Here is a 19,861-nt window from a genome sequence, read left to right as displayed (position 1 = left end):
GTGGCAAAGTGACTGGCCAAGCGTGGATGTTTCTATAGGGGAGCTCCCTGAGACACCCATCTTTCTCTGTAGAGGGATCAAGTGTGTTCCCAGGAAGTCCTTCTGGAGGTCTTTAGAATTGCCCAGCTCTGTTGGCTGGCCAGATATAGGATATATTTGGATCATTTGAATATGTCTTTTAGGACCCAATTATCTGGATACACAGTATCCCTGTCTCTCTCTGTAGGAGGCAGTCTGAGACCAGACATTGTTCAGTGCTTATCAGCACTGTCATTTGGAATACAACATGTAAAATACCAGCAGCAAAAAAGAAGGGCATAAAAATAGACCTGATGTTCATTAACTGCAATAATCCATATACTATCTCTGTCCCCTGCCCATCAGCTTTTGGAAATGCCAAGACAATTCGAAATGACAATTCAAGCCGCTTTGGGAAATATATTGATATTCACTTCAACCACAATGGTGTAATAGAAGGAGCCCGGATAGAACAGTTTCTCCTGGAGAAGTCCCGGGTTTGCCGGCAGGTGAGGGCACTGGCAGATGTATGTTTTGCCTGCTCCTGTGTTACAAGCTTATGCTGACAAGGTTGTCCAATTGGCCTATTTCTTTCTTTTAGGCTCCAGAGGAGAGGAACTATCACATCTTCTACTGCATGCTAATGGGGATGAATACAGAGCAGAAAAAGATGCTGAATCTGGGCACTGCTTCAGAGTATACTTATCTCACAATGGTAATAGTCTCTGCTTTCTTCTCCATTATCCCTCTGCCATTTGATCTCTCAGCGAGCGATTACAATCAATAGGAGCTGCAGATGGGTAGTTACCAAATATGAACAGTCCTTTCCTTAGAGTACCAGAAGCAGTAACACCGAAAGTGCTGTTAGCCTCAGTTTCAAAGACTTATTGTAAAGTCTGCCAGTGGGAGGCAGCTTGTGGCTGTTCAAAGCTTTCTATCAAAGTCAGACTTAAGAAACATAAAGGACGTCTTAAAGTAGGTGGGAAATAACCCCTGTTTTCACAGGCTCTCAGATTTCAGATGAATGCAAGGGATCTCATGCCAGGGAGAATACTAATCAAGTATGTATACCTTAGGGGAAATGAATAAGCAGAAACAGTGCCAAGAATCCTAGTCCTTATATCTGATAAACCTTATATACATAATGCAGGAAGCTGGCATTCAATCTAACCTCCCCAAGAGCTGATGTTAATGTCCCTGTGTGGGTTTATGTTGTCATTGTGGCAAGAGTGGTATGTTCATAGGTGAGATTTTTGAAAATAGTTAATTGGTTCGTTTAGGGCGTGAAAGCCATTGTGAAAATCCTGTTCTTTAGGCTGTGCAGATACCTCATATTAAATATGTCAGCTGGTTTGATTTGGGCTGTTCTACAGCCTTGGAAAAAATGGGGCTAAGTTCTGCCTCTGCTGAAGTTAATGGGAGCTGGGCATCTAGTTTCAGAGGAAATTAAATCAAGCCTATAAAGCTTTTTCTGGAGTCTCAAAAGCAAAACTATTAAAGTTGCTGGAGATTTTTTCAAATTTAATGTTTTCAAAATAGCAATGATCTTGCAGCAAGAGCTGATGACTGCAATTCACGCATTGGCCATTCCATAAAAAGGTCTGATGTTCCCTGGGTCAGGAGTAGGGCAGTATAATACAGAGATAGGAGGATTAGATTAAAGGAGAACACATCCATGGTTTTGTTCAGGTCAGCTGTTGGCACAAGCTGGCATGTTTACATGCTGTAAACTGAAATGTCTAGGAATACTTCATTTTTTTAATCATCACACTATATTGTTGGTAATAACAAGGATAAAAAAAAGCATTTTCCCATCTCCAATAGGGCTGAAAATAGTTTCTATCAAGAGCAGCATCCTAGGACTCACTGTGCAGGCTTTGTTGAGGGTTCCTCTGATGCTGCCTTGGATGCTTCCCTCTGTCTTCCACTAGAACCTAATATTCTTATTTTGAGATTTGCCTTCTAGTACTGATTCAGTCCTACTTGCTTTGATTTGGGATTAGGGCTCTTAATTGTCCATTGACAAGGCAGAGAGAGGGAACCAAAGAAACAGACATGGTCTTGTAAGTGTAGGTAACCTTGTCAAACTTTCTAGTCCTTCTATGCTCCAGAGCAGCCTTCCCCTCAACTTTTCCTTTTGGCTTCTCCAGTATTCAGTCTAGCCCTGGAAAAATGCATTATTTAGCCCTCTGCTAATGGGTTCTTCTTGACAGTGGAGATGAGGGAAGAAACAGCCATGGGAAGAACATACAGAATGTCTAAATAGGTTTTTACCTTGCATCTTGTGGCAAGAGGCTCACAGGGTATCCACATAGTGTACATGGGTTTGTCAGCCTGCAGGTCCTTTCTTCCTTGTACGAGTAACAGGAGGATTTTCCTTACCTGTGGGTGTGGTGTCTTGCAGGGCAACTGCATGTCCTGTGACAGCCGGAATGATGCAAAGGATTATGCCCACATCCGCTCGGCTATGAAGATCCTCATGTTCTCAGATTCTGAGCACTGGGACATCAGCAAGCTGCTGGCTGCAATCCTGCACCTAGGGAATGTAGAGTTCGAAGGTAAACTCAGCATTGTCTGCCTTTCCTCAGACTCAATACTAAAGGCCTAAAGGTGCTGCCTGCTTCCATCTGTATGGATTAGGTTGTGCTGCTCTGCCCTGTATAAACAGATGAACAGGGTTGGAAGGGCAGGCAGATAAGCACCATAAAATTCTGATTTGTGACTCCACTGCCTAGTCTTTTGAAAAACATCATCTTACTATTATTTTGTCACGCCATCAGGTTTCCATGGTTATAAATAGGCCCTTATCACACAAACTGAAACAACAGATAATATGCCATGTTAAATTTGCTGATTGTTGTGCTACGCAAGCCAGAGCACACAGGAGCAGCTGAGTGACGTTTGCTGTGGAAATGATAGTAGTCATTCTCCTGGCTAAGTTTGGTGAACACTCACCTGTGTAAGGGCACTTCTGGTATGGCACAGGTATGGTGTGAGACACCCACCAGTGGGATGCCAGAAGCTCTCACTTTTTAGAAAAGAGCTCCTCCTCACTTTGTGATACAGAGGGCCCAATACAGTGATGCCAGCTGGATACTTTGGAGTAATGCTGGCTGCTAAAATGAGGGATTTCTCTCAATTCCTTTTGTTGTCTAAATTTCCCACAAGACAGATACACAGAAAAAAATATTTTCAGAAACACATTTTCTTCAGTCAGATACCACTCTCCCAGACTCCCAATAGCTACTATTTAAAATTAATAACCTTGTCAGTTTTGTTGCTATTTTTAGCCTGATGTTCTGGAGTTGTGAGGGCCCCATACATCCCAGGATCCCTGGGTGAAATCAGAACCCTCCTTAGTAAAATCATCAAACCCAGGAGTTTCAAAAGAGAACTTACTGCCTTGCCACATTCCCAGACCTACAGGGTTACAGAAATATGGCTGCAGTAACAGCACAGACCCCACTGTAGCAGAAATGATTCACCCTGAGATTGACTGTTTCCTCATTGTAGCGGCCGTGTACGACAACTTGGACTGCTCTGATGTGATGGACTCACCACACTTTTCAATCGCAACCAAATTGCTTGAGGTAATGGACTCTCATCTTCTCCTACTAGTTCTCTCCTTCACCCTTGCTCCCTGAGCACACTGACAAAGCATGTCCCTGTGGAGTATTTATGTATGGATGCACATACAACAGGCATGTCCCCTTCTTCCTGCTGACACTCAAGTGATACTGTTGCAGATGTCTCTCTGAGCTAGGAGATCCTTAACTGGGACAGCAGGCCACCGGTGAATGCTGCTGGACAGGCAGTTTGTCATGGCCTTCTTGCTGAGACAGACTTTGCTAGATCTCCTTTATCCACCTGGACCGACCAGGTTGCCATAACTGTTCTTCCAGGTGGACTCCAGTGAACTCCAGAACAGCCTCACAAACCTCTCCATCATTGTCCGAGGAGAAAGTGTGTCCAGGCCTCTGAACATAGTTCAAGCTGCAGATGGGAGGGATGCCTTTGTAAAGGTACTGGTGCATACATCTTCTCTGTTTAAAGATTGGAGATCCTTTCAGAGCTGTCTGTCTTACTGGTTGAGGAGCCTTATGTGGCAAACATTCACCCAGAGGGCTCTGGTCCCTTGTAGTTTTCAGGCATAGTTTGACAGTACTGTAGCAGCATGATAGCAAGCAGTAAGCTATATCTAAAGGCTGTAATGATGGGCTCTAATTCCTCTTTAATTTTTTCTCAGGGTATATATGGACAGATTTTCCTGTGGATAGTGAACAAGATCAACTCAGCCATTTTCAACCCAACTTCTCAGAAGCCTAAAGACAGACGTCAGTCCATTGGGCTGTTGGACATTTTTGGGTTTGAAAACTTTAGCAACAACAGGTAGGAGGCTCTAGATTCATTTCCACTGGGAAGCTGAAAAGCAGCTGGTATAAAAAGAAAGAATGAAAAAACAAACAGACACATGCTTTTTCATTATCATCTTGATTCTCAGAAAAGCAGTGAAATTTTCATCACTGAATTTTCCCAATGATGATCATGTACAGATTCCATTTTTCTTCAGTCTTGGTGACATTTCTGCCTCCTTCCCCAACCTTCATTTTGGTGCAGCCATTGCTTATGTCTCTCTCTTGTATGGTACCATATCAGTAGTATTCCACAAACCATCAGCACATGTTCTACAGTCTTTTCCAATCCATTTCAAGTGATGCATCTTGCTTGCTTTCAACATGATAATATTCCTCACCGACTTTTGGAACATGGTCTAGGATCTGTTCAGCCCATTGTCTATCTTTTGTGTTTTCTCCTATTATTTTATGCTATTCCCAAAGGTTGCAATCCACATGGGTCCTCACTGTGGTGACCGCTCCACAGGCACACACAGTGCGCCACAGCAATTACCAGGTGCAGCATTAAGGAGTAACTAACAAAAGAAGTGCTAGTGCCAGTGTAAGTAAAAACAGATCATACACTCATACAGTCAAGCTATTTTCACAGTTATATGTTCCCCTTTATTTCTAGAGTTTCTTGAAACACATACAAGATCTTTCCTTGCTTACTCAGCAACACTCAGTCGTCAGTTGGCTCATTTCTGCTTACCTTTATCATAGCAGAAGATGCATCCCTTATATTGCTAAGATTGGCAGCATGCAGTGGTGGTGATCATTAATACTGTGGAATATAGCAGTAGTATATCTGGATATGTATTTAATACAGAGAATAAACAAATACCACAGAGCAGTGCAGCACTGGCCAATGATGATCATGGGTTCCCATCTTGTCCCGCCCCAGCTTTGAGCAGCTCTGCATTAATATCGCCAATGAGCACCTTCAGCAGTTCTTCGTGCACCATGTCTTCAAGCTGGAGCAAGAGGAATACCTTGTGGAGCACATTGCCTGGAATAACATTGACTTCACTGATAACCGCCAGGCTTTGGAAGTCATCGCACTCAAGCCTATGAATATCATCTCCCTCATTGATGAAGAGAGCAAGTTCCCAAAGGTAAATTTCTGGTTTCACTTGTAATGCCTGGCTTTGCACTGAGCTTACAGGTAACGCTTGGCTCTACACAGAGAAAAGCACAAAAGTGGGTTTCGGATACATTACAAGAGGCAACGTCTTCTCCCCATAGATGTTTCTTTTAAACTAGCTCACCATACAAATGCTTCACTCTCTGCTGGAATGTGCTCTTCCTGGTACCTTGCTGTTGAAACTCTTACAGCTGTTCCAGGCAGAGAAGGAAGGAGTCTGGTTCATTTTATAAGGGCTTCTTAGGAAATCTTTGAATTTGCATATTGTTTGAGTATTGTTCTGCTGTTGGTCTGGGCTGCAGCCTGCTCTTTATTCTCCTGGATGACAGACCTAGTTGAGCAATGTCACCATTGTGAGGAACTGTAGGGGAACTACAGGCTTGTTAGTCTGACCTCGGTGCTGGGGAAGGTTATGGAGCAGATCACCCTGAGTGCCATCACGTGGCATGTACAGGACAACCAGGTGATCAGGCCCAGTCAGCATGGGTTTATGAAAGTTTTCTGTTTAATATTTTTATCAATGATCTGGGCAAGAGGATCAAGTGCACCCTCAGTAAGTTTGGAGAGGACATCAAGTTGGGCAGGAGCATTGATTTGCTTGAGGGTAGGAAGGCTCTACAGAGGGATCTGGACAGGCTGGATCGATGGGCTGAGGCCAGCTGTATGAGGTTCAACAAGGCTCAGTGCCAGGTCCTGCACTTGGGTCTCAACAACCCCACACAGCACTCCAGGCTTGGGGAAGAGTGGCTGGAAAGCTGCCTGGCAGAAAAGGACCTGGGGGTGCTGGTCAACAGCCGGCTGAATATGAGCCAGCAGTGTGCCCAGGTGGCCAAGAAGGCCAACGGCATCCTGGCTTGTATCAGAAATAGCATGGCCAGCAGGAGCAGGGAAGTGATCATCCCCCTGTACTCAGCACTGGTGAGGCCGCACCTCAAATACTCTGTTCAGTTTTGGGCCCCTCACTACAGGAAAGACATTGAGGTGCTGGAGCGTGTTCAGAGAAGGGCAACAAAGCTGGTGAAGTGTCTAGAGCACAAGTCTTATGAGGAGCAGCTGAGGGAACTGGGGTTGTTTAGTCTGGAGAAAAGGAGGCTGAGGGGAGACCTTATCGCTCTCTACAACTACCTGAAAGGAGGTTGTAGTGAAGTGGGTGTCAGTCTCTTCTCCTAAATAACAAGCAACAGGACAAGAGGAAATGGCCTCAAGTTGGGCCAGGGGAGGTTTAGGTTGGATATTAGGAAAAAATTCTTCATCAGAAGGGTTGTCAAGCATTGGAACAGGCTGCCCAGGGAAGTGGTGGAGTCACCATCCCTGGAGGTATTTAAAAGATGTGTAGATGAGGTGCTTAGGGACATGGTTTAGTGGTGGAGTTGGCAGTGCTAGGTTAAAGGTTGGACTTGAAGACCTTAAAAGTCTTTTCTAACCTAAACTATTCTATGATTCTGTGATTCTATGAAATGTTATTCTGCGAAGGCCAGGCATCTCAAACAGGAGAGCAGAGATGAAAGTAGCATCTGATCTCAGACATCCCTGCAGAGCATTTTCATAGTCTCCAGAGCATGGTGAGGCTAAGCAGGACTGCTGGTCCAGGAATCAGATGGCAACGTGGCCTTGTCCAGAAAAGCAAGCCCCTGCCTCAGCTCATTTGTAGTCCTCAGGTAACAAGAGGATCATGTACAGGCAGACAGCTTTCCCCTTTCTTCCCTAAGAAGAGGGTGGTCCTGCAGTCAGGACAAGAAAGCATCTCATCTATGATTACCAGAGCACATGACTTCTCACATAGCACAGCACTCACTACCCCCTAGGATGGGCCAGTGAGCAGAGCTAGCCTCACGTGCACCACAAGAGGATGAGATTGTGATGGCACCCCTTGAAGAGAAGCACCCAGCTGACTGCCTTGCCTGTGGAAGTCATGATCTGGGCATGCTGACTGGTATCTGCTCAGGGCTGACTTCTTCCAGGGATCTCTGAGTCTTGCACCAGTTGGGGAGTGAAAGAATAACTGTGCCTGCCTGGGAGAAGGAGCATGCACCCCTTAGAGCATGACTGGGTAGGATGGCATAGGAAGGGCGGTGAGGGGTGGGCTCTGCTTGTGAGGTCCAAAGATTTGGGAAATTCTCAGTGCACCTGGTGATGTTAGTAATATTATGGGGGCTTGTGTACAGCCCTAAAATACCAGGCCTTATGCTCTTGTGGTGTGTTCTGTCCTGATGCTTGAGGGATAAACACTTCGGCAACTACATTCCTCCAGATCTACTACACAAATAAGAGGCAGAATTTGAGCTTTTGTTATCTTTGAGCACCACTTCTATTTGTTTGCTGAGCATAGGCCAGTGCTGGGGGAATCTGCTTAACTGTGCTTTTTTTGCCTGTATTTGTTTCTAGGGCACAGATGCCACCATGCTCGTCAAAATCAATTCCCTCCATGGCAAAAGTAATGTCTACATCCCACCTAAGAGTGTCCATGACACCAAGTTTGGCATCAACCACTTTGCTGGGGTTGTCTTCTATGAATCAAAAGGTGAGCCTATCTGCTGGATATGGAGGGTGAAAAGAAGGGCATGACCTGCCCTGGATGTGTGGCACTCCAGGGTAGTGTTGATCTGAAGTCAGATCAGGTCAGGAGGATTACTCTAAACTAATCTGCAAGTTACTGTAAATGAAGTGGATTTTAGCTAGACGGAGTGGCGCTAGAGCCAGCAGGCTGCAGAGGTGACAAGCTGATTTTGTTTCCATCCTACAGATTTCCTGGAGAAAAATCGGGACACACTGAGTGCTAATGTAATGCAAGTGGTTCATTCCTCCAAAAACAAATTCCTGAGAGAGATTTTCCAGGTAGAAACGACCCCATCTAGTCTGGGACGTGGGACCATCCGACATCTTGGAGCTGACCAAGCCTACAAGGTTGGCTTACTGGCACTGAGTTGCAGAAACAACTCATTTATCCTCTCCTCCATAAGGCTCTGGCTGTTCTTGACCTCCTCTTTCTTTTGCACTGTCTCTGCAAATATCTATCCCTTTCATTCAACTCATTTCTGCAAAGGAGTCTGCAGGAAAAGTTGGGTCTGACGTTCATGCTGTAAACAAGTGTAATGTCAGCCCTGTCTCCCAGGACTGCATCCCTGGACACCTGTGTAGCCATGCCTGCAGGCTGTCACAGAAGCATGAGTTGTGCTACCTCCCCACATGCTGTCATCAACTGGATGGGTTTGCTCTTCCTGGGCATTCATACTGCATCCACGTTGCCAGGATGGGTGTAAATTAGTAGGAGGAAACTGTAGTTCAAAAGGTTCCTTGGAACGGAACAAGGCACAAAACAAAGACCCCTCTGCAAAGCCAGTACCTGTCCAGAAGCCAGCAGCTAAACTGCTGCCATACTGCCCATGTAGCCAGTCTGCTGGGACCATAACACCAAGGGGTCTGACTGGGCAACTGGCAGGTGGATCCTGGCCTTTTCATTCTTGCAGAGGGCTGACGGGTTAGCACAAAGGTACAAATAGCTGTGCTGCCACAGAAAGATACTGTCTCCTGCTCCCAGTGACACCTGTAGACACAGTCTTATTGCCCTACATATTGCTGCAACTTTGTGACAAAGTTCATGATGGCTAATTATCACAGAATCATCTGTGCCTAGTGGTGTAGGGAGCCTTGTCCTCTGCCTAGTGAAAATGAGGTTGTAAAGTGCAGTGGACTAGAAGCAGCGTGGGGCAGAGTTGAAGTTCTCTGCCCTGCTGCAACTTTCACATACCTTGATTTCTGAGCATTTAACTGTGCAGTGTCATCATTCTGTGAGAGTACTTTTGCTTTTAATGTTTGTATCTTTGAGTTTTCCTGTCAGGGTACTGAACAAACAGTCAGCTTGCTATCTTACCTGTTATCTCTCTATTCTCCTGGCATTGTTTTCTGATGCTGTCCTTTCTTCCTCAGTCTTTATCCCAATGTGGCTTTCTGCTGTCCAGAACATCTGGCCATGCACAGGTAAACATCCTGGGGGAGAAGAATATCAGAAGTGGTACAAGCAGCAGCAGACAACTGGCCTAGCATCTCTTAAATGCTATGAATACCTCATACTAAATATCAGATCTATCTACATTGCTCTAATGGTTTTTGCCTCTATAAAAAGGTTGCGTTATTGAAAAAAAAACTCTCCTTACATTTAGAAAGTACAGCAGCATGTCAAGAAAGGAGATACTAAATGTGGGCTACTTCCCATTTCAAAATGCACAGAAGTTAGCTGAAATACCCCTATTTCAAATGCATTGGGCCACCGTTGGGAAGCCTAAGAAGCAGGCTACAGAAAAGAATAGTGAATGAAGTGCCAGAAAAACCTTTGCTGTCCTGAGGTCTCAGAATTGCTCTCCTGACACGCCAGGGGAGAAAAGTCACCACGATTTCAACAACAAATTCAACTTTAACAATGTTATATATGTGCGATCATGAGGGCACGGGCTTCAGACTTGTGTGGCCATCCCACTGATTTACTGATACAGCAGAAATGCCTCTAAGATCTGCGAGTGCAAATTGCTTTTAACTCTTATACAGCTTAAACATGTATATACTGTTACCATATCGACTTCAAACAGATCCTTGCTAGCCCCAAAATGCATCAGAGCTGCTATGAGACATTCCCAGGAACTGTTTTCCAAAGGCATGAGTGTTTGGTCGCTGGAGGGCAGCATTGCCCTGTAGTTAAAGCAGAAAGTGGCTACTTGAGTGTTAAAAAGGGCACTTTAAACACAAGAACCAGCGGAAGGAGGTACCGTAAAGACCATGGAAGTGAGGGGAGCCACTGGACTTTAAATTATTTACTTGGAAAAAAACCCCAAAAAACCCAAACCCACCAAAACTCCCAAAACAAACAAACTAGCTATATTATGCTGCAATGATTAGCTCCATGCCTGTATGTGAAAGGCCAGTGGAGTCTTTTTTTACTTGGAATCTGCACGGTTGTCACCGTAATTTAATGTGCCCTTAAAACCTACTAGGAGGTAGAAGCTTAGGCCTATTGTGATGATCTGTGTGAAAAAGACATAGGTGGAAGTGTGCTTTCAGAGAAGCTGGGAAGGTCAGGAGCTAACTGCAGCCAAGTGCAATCCCTCTGGGGTTACTCTATTGCAACTGGGAGCAAAATTCAACCCAGGAGCGGTGAGACATAAAGCACTTTATATGCAGCCATAAATGGAGTAGCTCTTACCTTATCCTCCAGTAAAGTTTGCCTTTTCACTGCTTACTGTAGTATTAATGAGCAAGACAATCAGTCATCCTAATCACTATGGAATGAGCTGTTCTGGATCTTTAGCATTCCCAGTTAGCTATGAGATGGCAGCAAAATGTCTGGCTGGATGTTATTATTGCTTTAGGATTGGCTGTTTCTCACCAAGCTTTCAGGCACACACCCATGAATAATAGCTTGGCACCCAGGCCCTACACTAAATGCAGCCGTGGTTGGAAGAGCCAGAGCTATGCGGGTTCATGTGGGTGGAATTGCTTCTACCACAGCCACCCCCACTGCTGAAACTTCATGCCCAAGTAGGGCAAGTAGCTCAGTGAGGTTTCTTTGCAAGAATAAACCCAAATTAATAAGATACAGGTGGCTGATTTATCTCCCATGTAAGTAAATAATTTTTTTTATTGGCAGTTGTGTGATAGTGTTACATTGTACAAAAATACAAAGATGTATTAATTGGCCCTCTGACAGTGAATGATGTAGCAGTCAGCATGTGCTTACCCTTCCCAGGGCTTGGATACCACCAAACGGCTCTCTACTCTGGGAGGACAGTTCAAGCAATCCCTGGAAAAACTAATGAAAATCCTCGAGCAGTGCCAGCCATACTTCATCCGCTGCATCAAGCCAAATGACTACAAGAAACCACTGGTAATGTTTTAACAATATGAGGTCTTGCCTTCAGTAAACTTTTTAATGAGAAAAAGCTGTCAGTTGCTGTGTAGCATTTTATATCTGTACTTCAGGCAAGAAGAGCTGGAGTACAGGCTATTATTGCAATAAACAGATAGGTAGGATAGAGCATTGTTAATTTACAAAAACATCTCTTAAAAGCATCATAGAGTAATAGATGGCAAAAAAGCACAGAGGTGTATTCCTGAGAGGAGTTGTAAAAGCCTTTCCTGTAAAGATAAAGACAAAACTGGAGAGTTTCTAGCCCCTCAACAAGGGAACAAATGAAAAACATTAGGATCCAGCAATGATCATACTAATGAAATAGTGTGAGAGAGAGTAGGAGAGCCATTGGTGTTTGAGAGAGGGGTGATGTGGCTTGATTTGACACTACGGGAGAAGAGGAGTGAGTTTGTCATTAAGACACTTGGCTGGAACTTGGGAGATCACGACCCAGTTCTACACTGAAACCTTGTATGGTGTTGGTCAAGTGAATTAATAATTTTTAAAAAGTACTGCATGTGGCTTAGTGACCCTAATTTTAATCTGCATTGCAAGAAACTAGCAGCACGCTTGCTGTGCTTTGCATAGGTATGCCCAAAGGGCCTAAGTGGCTACTGCAGTTATTCACACCTGCCAAATGATATGAACGATTTATTGGTAATCTGAAATTGCAGTTCTAGAATTGAGAATGTTGCTAAAGCCAGACTGAAGTTAATGGACTGTTTCCACTGCTGATAAACACAAATTTGAAGATCCTTTGGGGTCACTTGTTTATGCCTGTAATTAATTAATCTAGTGCACTAAAGAAATAAGAAGTGCAATTTAAAAAAGCATAGTAGGCCATTTTGCAGGCAGTCTGAGGTTGGAGGTTAATAGATATGTTCTGAGGAATGCTGCATGTGTAGCTTCTTTCAGTGCTAAGTCTCCTCCTTGTCTGCATTCCCTTTCAGTTGTTTGACCGGGAGCTGTGTATCAAACAGCTACGATATTCAGGGATGATGGAGACCATTCAGATCAGGAAAGCTGGTTACCCAATTCGCTACAGCTTTGAGGAGTTCTTTGAGAGATACAGAGTTCTCTTGCCATGGTCTCTTCAAGAACAGGTTTGTACACAAAAACTTGGTTTAAGGCTAATCTAACTTTTACTTATGAGGCTTTAGTCTTTCCCACAGTAGAAAGTTCTTGGATTATTGCTGGCACAGCTGAGAGAGCTGTCATCACAGGAACTGTCATCACAGTAACTGTAGCTAAATACTTAAGTACTCACTTGGACCTCAGCTGAAATGGTAGAGGTGCTTTTAGGTCCAGCTATCCTTGACCTGCTCCAGAGACATCCCAGGCAGGGTGGCATCTCCATTGCCCTCAGGTGTTTCTTTTCTGTAATCACACACTTCTGAGGTCTCTAACATCCTCCTCACACTCGAACTCTGGAACGTTTCGCCATGCAGTCCTGTTCCTCCTTTTCTTGACCATTTGAGCTGAACCACTTTCATTCATTATACCGTCAGCCCAGAGGTCTGTAAGACCTCATCTGTTTCTGTTCTTCGCCCTTTGAAATGCAGGGCAATAGATCCTTACATAGTACAGCTCCTGTTTCACAACCAAGCCCTAACATGATGATGCTTTTGCACATCAGCTGAAGAATGATGCTCGACAGAGCTGTATCTGCATCTCTGAAGCAGTGCTCGGCAAGGATGAAAGCTGGCAAGCTGGAAAGACCAAGATTTTCCTTAAAGTAAGTAAAAAGGACAGTTTATTGTCTCTTCTCCTGAAAAAATGAGTGCTTCACAGTATAGCTTGATCTGCTTGTACAAGAGTGGTGACCCAGAAGGACTGGGTTCTCTTATAAACTCTCTCTTGAATCTGAGGCTGGATCTTTGTTCCTGAAGGCCAAGTAATTTAATGGACACAGCTTGGTGTAGGAGAGGCTGATCCTGTTCCTGTGCTCCAGTGTTGCAGCTGAAACAGCAAAGTGCAATGTATTGGTCTCTGCTCAAGCCTTGAGCATAGAAAAGAACTGGATACCAGCACACTGTTGCAGGGAACCTCCTTGCCTGTAGCATACCCCTAGGTAAAAACAGTCTTACTGCAGGCAGATTCTCTGCTTGTTTATGGCTATTGCCAGACATGGTGTGGTCAGGTGGTGTGCTCTCTTCCTACTGCAGTTCCATAAATGCATTTTAATCACAGCTTGCATAACATCATGCTGATTTTGGGCCTTTTTCAGACCATGTGTCCAGTTTTCAGAAGTTGTGGGGGTGTCTGCTCAGCTGGCATATCCATACTTTCTTTTAACAGGATCATCATGATACAGTATTGGAGCTGCAACGCCAAAATATACTCACAGATAAGGTTCTTCTTATCCAGAAGGTGATGAGAGGATTGAAGGACAGGTGAGTGATCTTACAGAAGGGAATTTGCTTTCGTTTGAAGCGGTAATCTTTCTGGTGCAGTTTAACACACTCTGTGAAGCATTTTTGAGTATGAAATGTATCAGTCCATATCTTCCACTAGCCCTAAATTCAGTGCTTGTCATGTAACTGTGCACAGTGCATCTATGCAGATTTTGCACAAAGATTTGTTCTGGCTCAGTTTCTTTATTTTCATTATGCTTTTCAAAATGCAGGGCTGTGGCACATGCAGCTTGTATGAAGAGGAAGGGCTGGAAGGAGGATTTGCACTTAGTATTTCTAGTAAACAGTAGGCATCTGGAGCTCAGGAAATCCCCATGGAATCTGTGTCCTTCCCAGAGCTACAAGAACTCTTATTTAGGATGCTTCTTTGATACAAGACATAGAAAAGAATCAGATAGAAACTAACTAGTCCTTCTCTTTGGCAAAGATGCACAATTCTTGCATTTTGTCTGGTTTAGTTTGAAATATCTTCAGAAGTGAACTTTAGTCACTGTCAAGTAAATGTTTGTCCTCATTAAATGCTTTACATCATGATTTGTACTTATTAATCTTGTATCCCCCAACCAGAACCATGACAGAGGACTGAATCTTGGTTTGGTTTAGAAATATTCCTGACAGTAGAGAACCAAGGACTAAAAACACATGACCCAAAACTTCCCCCTTTTTGTCAAACTCTGCCTGTTATCTAGCAGAGTATCACCTCTCCCTAAAAGCCTCACCTCACTTTTATTTTTAAAACATCAGAGCTATGTGCCACTTCTGACGGCCACAGTGTGACAGCTTTTACCATGGGAAGTTCATCTTGCTCAGATGGGCTCCTAGTCCTGGCAGTTAGGACACTGGGGAGTAAGTGGTCATTGGATGGGGGAGTTATCCAGGCTTGATGTGAGGCCTTTTTCAGTTCTTACAGAGCTCTCCCACCACAGCAATGAATTTGGTCTGCAGCTGCAATGAGTATTTTTTCAGCATTAAGGGCAAAGTCAGCTCAGATGTATCAAGGTGGATTAGTAATACTTCTATCTCATCCTTTCTACTAGCAAATGAATAGCAAAGCAAATAGGAAAACACTTTGTGAGCTCAAATGATTCATGGTGCTGCTTCACTTGCAGAATCTGCTGAGCCTAGGTGAAATCTCCTAAGGCCTTTATTTACAGAAAAGGTCAGGTAAAACAGCCTATTCTGCCGTTTCCATCAGCATGGAGGACATGTAAGCAGACAAAATGTTTGAGTGAGGATAATTTTGAAGCATGTGGTACAGAAGTAACTGATCATACTGACCTTTCTGCTGCAACATAATACTTTTCTTGGGCTACTTAGAAGCAGGAAGAACAACCCTTGCTGAACTTCAAACTTGCCCTGGCAAGATGTCTACTAATCATAGAACCATTTAGGTTGGAAAAGACCCTTAAGATCACCGAGCGCAACCATAAACCCTAACACTGCCAAGTCCACCGCTGAACCATGTAATTGAGCTAGTTAGTTTAACAACAGCATTCCTGCCTCTAGTGTTCCTAGACAGCAGACAAGGCTGAGATTAGACTGTAGACATCCCATAAAAGGAAAAAAAATGTCACCTTACTCTTTACTATTATCATAAGAAGCAGCAGAAATAACCTATTGTTACCTCACTTGTCTGTCTGCTTAGAAAGCGGTTTCTGAAACAGAGGAAGTCTGCTGTAGCCATTCAGTCAGCCTGGCGAGGCTACTGCTGCCGGAAGGATTTCCGAATGGTAAGATGCAGGTGTATATATAAATATATATATATATTTATGTATATATATACACACATATATATGTTTTTGTGTGTGTGTTTATATACTATGCCCTGCCAGACCGAGTGGAGTATTAGGAATGAAGATATTCACAACTGAAGGGAGGAGAGGCAAGATGGCAGGATGTAAAGAAGGGTGTAAAGTCCAAGGAGGGCTCTCGGACCTCTCAGGGCTTGCTGAATCTGTGATGTTTCTACTTTCTGGTGAAATAATAACCCAACTAACCTCTGGCAGGCCTGGCTCTGGTGACCTGACATATGAGTGATCCCACACTTCTAGTCAGGAGTCCAAGGCTAGCATTTGTGCATTACCACCATGCTGTGAGCAAAGTGTCTTCCACAACTGTTACAGGAAAACTGGTAATCTGTAAAAAATTATCAGAAAAATCATTATATCAATCTCACATTAGTAAAAATATTGGCTGATCTTCTATAGATGGTGGCTTTTCTGGGTAAGGACAGCTACACCATATCGGGAGCACTCGCATATTGTGTATTCGTGTGGCAAGGATTATTATTAATATATCCCATACATCCCATTCATGAGGAGCAGGAAGGGAAACTGCCAGTTTCTGTCAGAAACATTTTCTATTCTGCATCAGTGATGCAATTCCTGTCTGAAGAGTCAGGCTGTTGTCCTGCACTCTGCCCCATCCTCCTCTGCTGCTTCTCTTGGGATTGTCACACCCATCTCTCCAAGCACATGCTTTTATCATTCACTTGGCTTCATTTCTGCTTTCTTCCTTCCCTTGTCATAATCCCAGGCTACCATTGTCACTTTCTGGAGTCACTCCCTAGAACAGGTCCCCAGAAGAACTCTATATAATCTAGTTTTAAAAGCCTATTACTAGGAGAAAATAAAGCATGAAGGTCAGTATCACATTAGCCCCTTTCAGTGTCTTTATCCAGTTACCAAATTTTGTTATCCTCTACTCATCCCAACTTACTCCCAGTCTCAATGGTTTTGAACCATAACCACTTCTTTTTTCTCCACGTCCTACAGGTTATGCTGGGTTTTGGGCGCCTGCAGGCCCTCTACCGGAGCCGGCAGCTTGCCAAACAATATGAAGCAACCAGGACTCATATCATTAGGCTTCAAGCCATGTGCCGCGGTTATCTAATGCGTCAAAAGATAGCAGAGCAGAAGAAAGCTGTACGCATTATACAGGCATATGCAAGGGGCATGTTTGCTCGCCGAATCTACCAGAGGATGAAGAGGGAGGTATGCTCACAGATACCTTGTGAACGTGTTGTTTCTATGAAGTTCTGATGAAGTTCTGATTTAATGACCAGCAAGTGTTGCCACAGCATAGCACTGGATGTGGATATTTATTTTGGGATATTTTATTCTAAGCTCGTCAAGCATGAAAGCAGAGTTTTAAGCAGACTGATCTTGTTTACGTTTGCTTTCTGTATTCATTATCATGGATCAAAACTTCACTGACAGAGCTGAAATGTTTTTGACAAAAGGGAGGAGAAAAGATAAGATGCGCCTGCACATCAGTCACTCCTGCAAGGGAAGATCCATTTCTCCAGCAAGGCCTGATAATGTCACTTAGAGATCCATTCAAAAGGGAATCCTAATGCAGTGTGTCTTGGTATGCGCTGCCAGAGAAAAATCCTGTACTTACTGCCTTGGTGGTCCATAGCACATGGGAGGCCTTTCTGTGACTTCCTTTCTGTATTAATGCTGTACAAACAGGACAAAGCCAGTGTGCAGATTTCTGCCTGTGGCCTGTTCCCTAAAAGGCCAAATCGAGAACTGAGTCCCTGTTGGGATAAAGTCCTGGTGTGGACATGTTGTTAATAACAGAAGGGAGCCATCTCAGCAGTTGTGGAAACAGTCACAGAATGGTCCTGTTGTACACAAAACAAGTGCAAACTGGAATCCAGGAATATCTGCTTAGAAGAAGAGAAACGTCTCATCCAGGTCCTTGGACCAGTGAAAACAAGGGAAGAAGCTATGAGATTAGAAAAGGTAGATATGTTGGGGGAGGAACACTGAATGCTATGTTCCTTGGCTGACAAGAGAGCTTGACCAGCTCACATTTGCGGACTTGCTCAAAGATCTGAGCACTGCTATATTTTAATAAAAAGCAGACATAGTTGTAAACCAGTTTGTAATGATGCTTTAGAAATGGGACAAGGCAAACACATGCACATTTCTGTTTGCAGTATGAGCTGGCACTTTAGCCAAACATGCACAATGCTATTACGGCTCCCTGACACAAAACATTTTTAAATAATATGGGTTTTTCTACTGTTAGGAATTCTGTGGTTTTCCTGTATTATGTCTTGTTGATGAAGTTCTTGAAAAATGGCACATCACTACCAATAGGCCAACAGTCTATAAGGACAGCTGTAAGAGCAAGGCCTTCTGCTGATGTGCTAGGTCTTTGTGACTGCTTAGCACAAGCAACACTTGACTTCACATTCCAACACTGCACTAGCAGAGCTGGACCTCACTGTCATAACACCTTTGTAATAGTGTTTCATCCTAGCACTCATTCATTCTAGTAGAATGATGTTCCAGTCATGCCTAACTAGCTTCTATGTTTAAAGGAACACCTGACTGCTCTGGAGAGAGAGGAGGCAGAAGCAAGACAAAGGAGGAATGCTGTTGCCAATAAACCAACAAATCATGATGTTATCAGTGACCAAGAAATGGTGGACAAAATTTTTGGGTTTTTACCTTCTATGATCGGAGGCCAAGAAGGACAGGCTCCTCTGGGTTTTGAGGTACAGAGCTGCAGATTGATAATGGGTCATGTTCATCCTTTGTCTAAGTCCATTGACTGTTGGAATTCCATCAGTGGTCAATTCTGTTTAATGAACTTCTGTACAGTGAAAGAATCACCCAAATTAATCATGCAGACGGTCTCTTCAGGATCTGCTTTCAGAGGTCAGTTCCCAAAAGTTTTTGGTCACGTGCAGTTTGGGGACTATATGTCTTCAAAAGCTACTGCACATTTGTTTCTTTAGCCCAGCAAACCTTCCCCAAATAGTGCCATTCTCTGCATTTTGGCAGCAACCACATGTTCTGCTGACAGTGCTCTCAGTGATTTTCTGGCTGAAACAAGCTGGAAGTTTATGACCCAAGTTATCCCATATTCTTAAAAGCAAAATTTGAGATATACTGGTCCTGACAGCTGTGGAGGATGGAATCGGGTAGGGAGGGGTAGGCAGAGTAGAATGGTCTGGGTTAGTGCAGGATGTGAGCGATGAGATAACACCTGGATTTTCCACCAGCAATGTTCTTGCTGAAGACCAAGACAGGAAGTTCATATGGAATGTGTGCATCTCAGAAGGACAAGCTCTGCATCCCAGTGATCTGTTGGTAGCAGCTGAAAATGGCTTTGGGGTTAGCTGGGAAGCCAAATTCTGGAGGACCTATGGCAGAGAAAAAGAAAAAAAAAAGAAAAAAAGTATGTAAATTAAGAATATCAGAGTACAGGGAAAGAAAATATGCTTCTTCCTCATGTTTTGCACAGGACTTGGAAACAAAACGTAACAAGCTGGACGAGGTCGACCTGGACATGGTTCCCATGAGTGTGGAGCTAGAAGAGGAAGCAGATGGCTTGGAAGAGTACACCTTCCCAAAGTTTGCAGCTACTTATTTCCAGGGGTCTTCTACACATACACATATCCGGAGACAGCTGCGGCACCCACTACTCTACCATGATGACAAGGACAATGTCCTGGTAGCTTTCTCCTTTTTGTTGTTGAACCTGCTCTCTCCACAGCCCTGGCTTCTACAGCTCCCCTCATCCTTGGGTCCCCCCGCCTCTGGCACAGCCCTGGGAACCACAGACTTTAGAGCCAAGCAGATAGTCCTAAGCACTTGTGTGAAAGTAGTAGTTCCCATCAGCATTTTTTGGCACTTTGCAGGCAGGCACTTCACACAGATACCTGCCTGACACAAGATCTCTGGTCACCTTTAGTCTGCCTAAAGAGGGAACTCTAAAGTTTTAACTTCTCCAGATACTCTTTGGGGGCAAAAATGGAGTGGAGAGAAGAAGCATCAGAGCTCACCCATCTCTCTGCTCTTGTTAGGGTTGCTGGTCTGTAAGTTAGGACAGAAGGGGGAGGCCCAGGCCTCCAATTTTCCTGTTGAACCATAGGGGTATTGAGGAGGGGAGTTTTTCTTGATGCTAGGCAGCCTTGCAAAATGGAGGATCCCATACAGCAAAAACTTTGCTATTACTTGGCTTTCTAGTTCTG

The 19,861-nt window shown here is 44.0% G+C and overlaps 1 protein-coding gene and 1 long non-coding RNA gene across 4 annotated transcripts in view; one reads left to right on the top strand and one right to left on the bottom strand.

Annotated features, from left to right (window-relative positions):
* The window catches only part of LOC115346897, a 28,109-nt gene extending 12,090 nt beyond the window's left edge, over positions 1–16,019 (bottom strand). Inside the window, exons 1-3 of the long non-coding RNA XR_003925298.2 lie at positions 15,867–16,019; positions 9,428–9,543; positions 2,401–2,554 (exon numbers count right to left, since the gene is read on the bottom strand). This is a non-coding gene — a long non-coding RNA (uncharacterized LOC115346897). The remainder of the gene's footprint in view (positions 1–2,400; positions 2,555–9,427; positions 9,544–15,866) is intronic.
* MYO7B (myosin VIIB) overlaps positions 1–19,861 on the top strand; it is a 59,178-nt gene that overhangs the window by 11,570 nt on the left and 27,747 nt on the right. For 2 of the 3 annotated variants that reach the window (XM_030027471.2, XM_030027470.2), the window contains exons 7-24: positions 385–527; positions 620–733; positions 2,423–2,576; positions 3,532–3,608; positions 3,921–4,040; positions 4,265–4,407; positions 5,317–5,527; positions 7,942–8,077; positions 8,300–8,460; positions 9,484–9,534; positions 11,294–11,431; positions 12,406–12,558; positions 13,092–13,190; positions 13,754–13,848; positions 15,515–15,599; positions 16,644–16,862; positions 18,203–18,379; positions 19,132–19,341. In XM_030027471.2, the coding sequence (XP_029883331.1) occupies positions 385–527; positions 620–733; positions 2,423–2,576; positions 3,532–3,608; positions 3,921–4,040; positions 4,265–4,407; positions 5,317–5,527; positions 7,942–8,077; positions 8,300–8,460; positions 9,484–9,534; positions 11,294–11,431; positions 12,406–12,558; positions 13,092–13,190; positions 13,754–13,848; positions 15,515–15,599; positions 16,644–16,862; positions 18,203–18,379; positions 19,132–19,341 (2,486 nt within the window). The remainder of the gene's footprint in view (positions 1–384; positions 528–619; positions 734–2,422; positions 2,577–3,531; positions 3,609–3,920; positions 4,041–4,264; positions 4,408–5,316; positions 5,528–7,941; positions 8,078–8,299; positions 8,461–9,483; positions 9,535–11,293; positions 11,432–12,405; positions 12,559–13,091; positions 13,191–13,753; positions 13,849–15,514; positions 15,600–16,643; positions 16,863–18,202; positions 18,380–19,131; positions 19,342–19,861) is intronic. The other variant, XM_030027472.2, reaches the window with a different exon arrangement.

This window comes from Aquila chrysaetos, chromosome 10 (genome assembly GCF_900496995.4).
Source record: "Aquila chrysaetos chrysaetos chromosome 10, bAquChr1.4, whole genome shotgun sequence".
NCBI classification, from domain to species: Eukaryota; Metazoa; Chordata; class Aves; order Accipitriformes; family Accipitridae; genus Aquila; species Aquila chrysaetos.
Note: the sequence above shows the minus strand (reverse complement) of the source record. Positions and strands in the feature narration are given on the sequence as shown.